General features: G+C 45.3%; 1 protein-coding gene across 3 annotated transcripts in view; it reads right to left on the bottom strand.

Annotated features, from left to right (window-relative positions):
* Nucleotides 1–4,797, bottom strand: part of tlk2 (tousled-like kinase 2) — a 15,796-nt gene extending 10,999 nt beyond the window's left edge. The window contains exons 1-6 of one of the 3 annotated variants that reach the window (XM_014022761.1): nt 4,098–4,797; nt 3,029–3,111; nt 1,655–1,732; nt 1,488–1,557; nt 1,370–1,413; nt 1,143–1,241 (exon numbers count right to left, since the gene is read on the bottom strand). In XM_014022761.1, coding sequence (XP_013878215.1) covers nt 1,143–1,241; nt 1,370–1,413; nt 1,488–1,557; nt 1,655–1,732; nt 3,029–3,109 — 372 coding nt within the window. In that variant the 5' untranslated portion in view covers nt 3,110–3,111; nt 4,098–4,797. The remainder of the gene's footprint in view (nt 1–1,142; nt 1,242–1,369; nt 1,414–1,487; nt 1,558–1,654; nt 1,733–3,028; nt 3,112–4,097) is intronic. The other 2 variants (XM_014022768.1, XM_014022774.1) reach the window with 2 other exon arrangements.
* Between the last annotated feature and the right edge of the window lie 22 nt (nt 4,798–4,819).

Raw genomic sequence — 4,819 nt, forward strand, 5'->3', positions numbered from 1 at the left:
GTTACCAACATCTGGTGAAAATTTCATGTCATTAGCACCTCTAGTAATATATTTACTGAGAAAAATGGTGACGTGTTCAATACTTATTTTACCCGCTGTTAAACAAAACGATACACGGTCAACGAAATCTAGAAAACCGTAATCAGCGGTGTCCAGTCCTGGTCCTGGAGACCCTCTAAAGCCTGCATATTTTACATGATTCTCTGCTTCGATACACCTGATTTGAATGAATGATTAATAGGCTTCTGAAGAACTTGAGGACATGTTGAGGAAGTAACTCAGCCACTGAAGCAGCTGGAGCAAAGAAACAACTCAACATGCATGACTCTGTTTACATGGACATMAGGAATCRGAATAAAAATGCATCATATAATCRTCCCAATCAGAATTAATTTGTGATGTGGATGAGAGGGCTGGTTCATACAGATTGATAATCCGAACTGCGTGCGTKTAAACACTTATTCTGTTCASGTTATTCTAGTTRTGGAAACCTGACGTGACGTATTTCCACCTGGTTGATGTGAACATGTTGGAAAARCAAAATCGGTTCACCATACAACATTTCCACTGGAAACTTTGAAAGAGCTCAAAAATGATCGAACATGGAGTTCATTAACATCTACACCGCTATTAAACCCTGCCGCAGGTCCATCATGAGGCGCTAAGAAAACACAAAATGTTCATGTTCATCGCAGAAGTAGTATTTCTTCTTCTGTGGTTTTTAAGGTAAAGTTATCAGCTCTGCACGTATCAAAGCCTGGTGGACTTGAACACTCGTCAGGATCAGATTATTTAATTTTGTGCCCATATAAACAATACATTCTGATTATTTAATCCAAATACAAAGATCTTTGCAKATGTAAACACAGCTTGTGTCCCACTGTCTTAAATCGATCAGTCGTGTTTCACTGGTTTGCTTTCAAACAGCCGACGAAAATTCTACAAAAAACAYATTTTGACGACATGTAACCGCTTTGTAGACGGCAACGCAGATCTGTTCAACACGAACTCTGTACTACGTTTACAGACAAAATAAAAAAGTAAACTTTACTTAGTGGTTGGTGTTAATGAAAAGGAGTGATGAGAAAAGAGTACTCAGGAATAACGAGGCATGAAAATCAGCATGGAGCAAACGAGCTCACCGTGACAGGGGGATTGGACAGAGAGTGTTGTGGGGAAGAGCGGACCACTGGTGGAATCCCCCGGGCAGGGCTGGTACCAGGACCGCTACCTCCCGCAAACTGACAAGACGGACGGAAGACGAGGACGAAAAAGAAGGGAAAAGAAAAAGAAAAGAAGAGGAACGGGTTAGAAACTAAGTATGAAATATTAATACACCAACACGTACTGAGCTGTATGAGTTACATACCTCAAAATAATCACTAATTTTATGTCCTCGTGCTCCAGCTTTACCTGGAAAAGAGAAGCAGGGACGTTTAGACGACGTGGGGAATAAAGTCGGAGCGGAGCAGGGGGCACGATCTTACCTTGGCCGCCGTCAAAGTGGTCCGCTTTGCGTTTCCGCACCCTCTGGTCGTTAGCCTTCTTCTCTGGAGTCTGTAGGAAAACCAGTGAGAATCAGCCATGAGCTAACGAGGTGACAGAGGGACCGCCAGCACAAATAAATCATGTTCACAACGTGAAAGAGACCCACCTCGAGCTCTTTGTCACTAAGTGAGCCCACACTGCACAGACTTTGGTTGGATGACTCGTTTTGACTCTGACCCGAGCCCTGATAAATAACACAGATTAATTACAAAAACATCTAAAAATAAATACAAAACTGGACTTTCAAACGTAAGAAGATGCGAGGAATAAGAAAAAAAAAGGAAGAAAAACAGTTTAAAATGGCAACAACACAAGAAGAGACGGGGAGGTTTCGCTAAATATAATTGCTAATAAATGCCCACTGAATGTAGACCTCCATCAGCACTAATGCTGGTTCCCTAGGTGACGCCYGTCAATCACATGATTCACATCAAAATTCAGCAAGCACTGTCCAATCAGGAAGAGACACTTAGTCATTCAGAGCACACCAGAGCTCTCTCGCACTGAACCCTCCTAAAATGGCTGAAGATTAAGCAAGCTGCTGGGGATGTTTTCCTCTCTCCATCCGTCACCTTTAGATAATGTCATCCATTTTTCCTCCGTTTGTCCCCCCGTCTTCAACACATTTTTTTGTTCTCGAGACGCCAGCAAAACGAGCTTTTCAGATCTAAAAATTAAAGCTTCTTTTCAACCAATCATCTGTGGAGAAATACTTCGGCTGTTTGTTCTAAAGGAAATGCACTTTGCAACTATTTTCAGTCCAATCTGCTGTTTTTAATCAAAAGGTGCWCCGTCCCTCGTCCTCAAACGATGATTCTCTATTACACCGAGTGATGACGGAGCTATCCAAGGTCAAGAAAGGAAACACTACTCTGTGACTTTGAGATTTTAGACCAACAAACTTTGCGTCTTCGCTCGTACTCGATCCCCTCACTTTGTATTTCTCGCCGTACGTACAGGGTGACTGTGGCGAGTGCCGCCATTTCCTCTGCGGCAGAAGCCATGCCACGCTCTGGGCTCAGTCCTGCCTATGGCTGGCACAGTGCCCACCCCTGGCACCAACTCTGGCTCTCTAACTGTTCCAAGATCCCCTTCTAGACAACTCCATCCACGTGGTAAGACGGAGGGAGGAAAATAAAACTGATTCCACTCATACCTGGTGGAGAACTATTTCCGCATTCCTCCCCTCCGCCTTCACTCCTCTTCCCTCCCCACCAACCCTGTCCCGTCCAYGGCCTTTTTGGCAGGCATCGCCACTTGCATATACAGCCACTRCATCATGAGCCAGGGAGAGATGCCATGTCACACCAGCCAAAAAACACAGACACGGCCCAACCTTCTCCAGAGACAGACAAAGGAAAAGAGTCAGCCCAAAACTGGTACAGGCTGAAAAGCAGAAATATGCCCAAGTGAGGTGAGACAAAGACAAAGGAACTATAAGAGTTCCCTCGACCTCTCCGACATCTGCCGTAACACAAACCTTAGCCACGCCAACTCCAGTAAAGCGAGCCTCCAACAGCTCCTGCCGCCGGGGGTCCAGGCTGTGCAGTTCTTCCATCATGGCTGCAGAGACAAGAGCAAAAGATTAAGGAAGGTGYTGAAGAGACTGGAATATTCAGATGGCAGAGAGGGATCACTATTTCAAAAAAGGCATCGGTTGTGATGAGTCATGGCTGTTTTTAGCTATATGGATGTGGAAAATTCCTGTTCTGAGTCATCAATAATACGCTTGACAATGTTTTACACCATCATGTCAACCAAGTGCCAGCCATAAAACAATGGTTATACAACAAGGAACCTACAGAACAGAGAGTGGTCARCTACAAGCAATAACAAACCATTAGGTATGCAATAAAAGACACAGGACATATGTGTGGAGACACTGGAAAATTATGGCATCACTTGATAACGCCTAGAGATGATAGGCCTGACTACATGGCGTTGTTGTTGTTATAAAGGTCAGTAATGGAGGAAGTGCCAAGGAATAGTCAGAGCCATGGAAAAGGCCACAATAGACAATAAGTGCCCAGTTCGCTGGCCTGGCGAAGGTTTAAATTACACGCCCCAAAAAAAGCTGGCTACAATGCCTATTACCTATAGTTTACATCCACTATCAAAACAATAACGGGACTGTGAGCGTGTGTTATGAAAGTATATAMTGTCCAAACCTTGACTTCACTCACAAACAAGCGGCTCAACGTTTAATAAACGCAACAAAGTGGATTTAAAATATGAAAATCGGGTTTGATCACTGAGCTAACAGTACCATCACTTAGCAATTCGGAAGCTAACGGTTTGGAAAAACCAAGCTAACGTTACAAAACAAGGAAAATGCTGACTAATGTTCACATAAATGACACATAACATAGCCAGCGAGGCGGAAAAAATAATTACTGCCAGTAAATGTAAACTGTCAAGCGTTCACAAGGGTCCAGCGAGCTAACATTCAGCCCAAGAAGCAGCATCTTCTCCTCAATGCTCGTGCCACATTTGGGCTCACCGTTAGCAAAAACAATCCTTTTGTTCGACAAGCCCATCCGGACACTCACTGTAGTTCAAGATCGCCTCCGTCCTCCGGAGCTGCTGACCCCCGCAAGCCCCCTCCGTTTGTTGTTTCACCGGTGCTCGGCAGACCCTCCCAGGTTAGGCCGCATCCACAGCCCCGTCCCTCGCGTGATGATCGTTACCGGGACGCGCGCGCTGCGCTGCGCTGCTCCAGGTGGACGACGGAGGACTCCCCCCCGAGGCCTCGGCGACTCCGGGTCTCCCAAACCCGCCTTTCTGCGCTCCTTAAGCGGGGATCCCCATCACATCTCTCCTTCCGTTGCTTCTCTCGCTTCCACACAATGGCGACCCTGGAGAATCTGCGGGGTTTTCTTTCCAGCAGGTATAAATAATGTCTTTTTTTTTTTTTAAGCACGCGCTAGTTACCCCCTTACCCCCCCTCTGTGTTTATCTTCCCTGGTGCTGCGATGAATTTAGGGTCCCGTTTTACAGCTCGACCAAAACAAAGTTTGTCCGCAGCTTCCTCCCAAGCAGCGGAGAGAGGGGAAAAAGACTGGGGTAATAAAGAATCTGTTTTCAGAAGCGTTTCAGTTGAATCCGGATCAATTCGGTTCTGTTCTCATGTTTTAGCAATGTAAACAATTATCATAAAATCGCATGTTTTCTCGTGAGATCATTAGAGTAATTTTCACCTTCCTTTCGGTCCACGCCAACCCCAAATCCGTTGTCTGGACCAATCACAAACCCCTTCAGCACAATCCTACCC

Source organism: Austrofundulus limnaeus, unplaced genomic scaffold (genome assembly GCF_001266775.1).
Source record: "Austrofundulus limnaeus strain Quisiro unplaced genomic scaffold, Austrofundulus_limnaeus-1.0 Scaffold4, whole genome shotgun sequence".
NCBI classification, from domain to species: domain Eukaryota; kingdom Metazoa; phylum Chordata; class Actinopteri; order Cyprinodontiformes; family Rivulidae; genus Austrofundulus; species Austrofundulus limnaeus.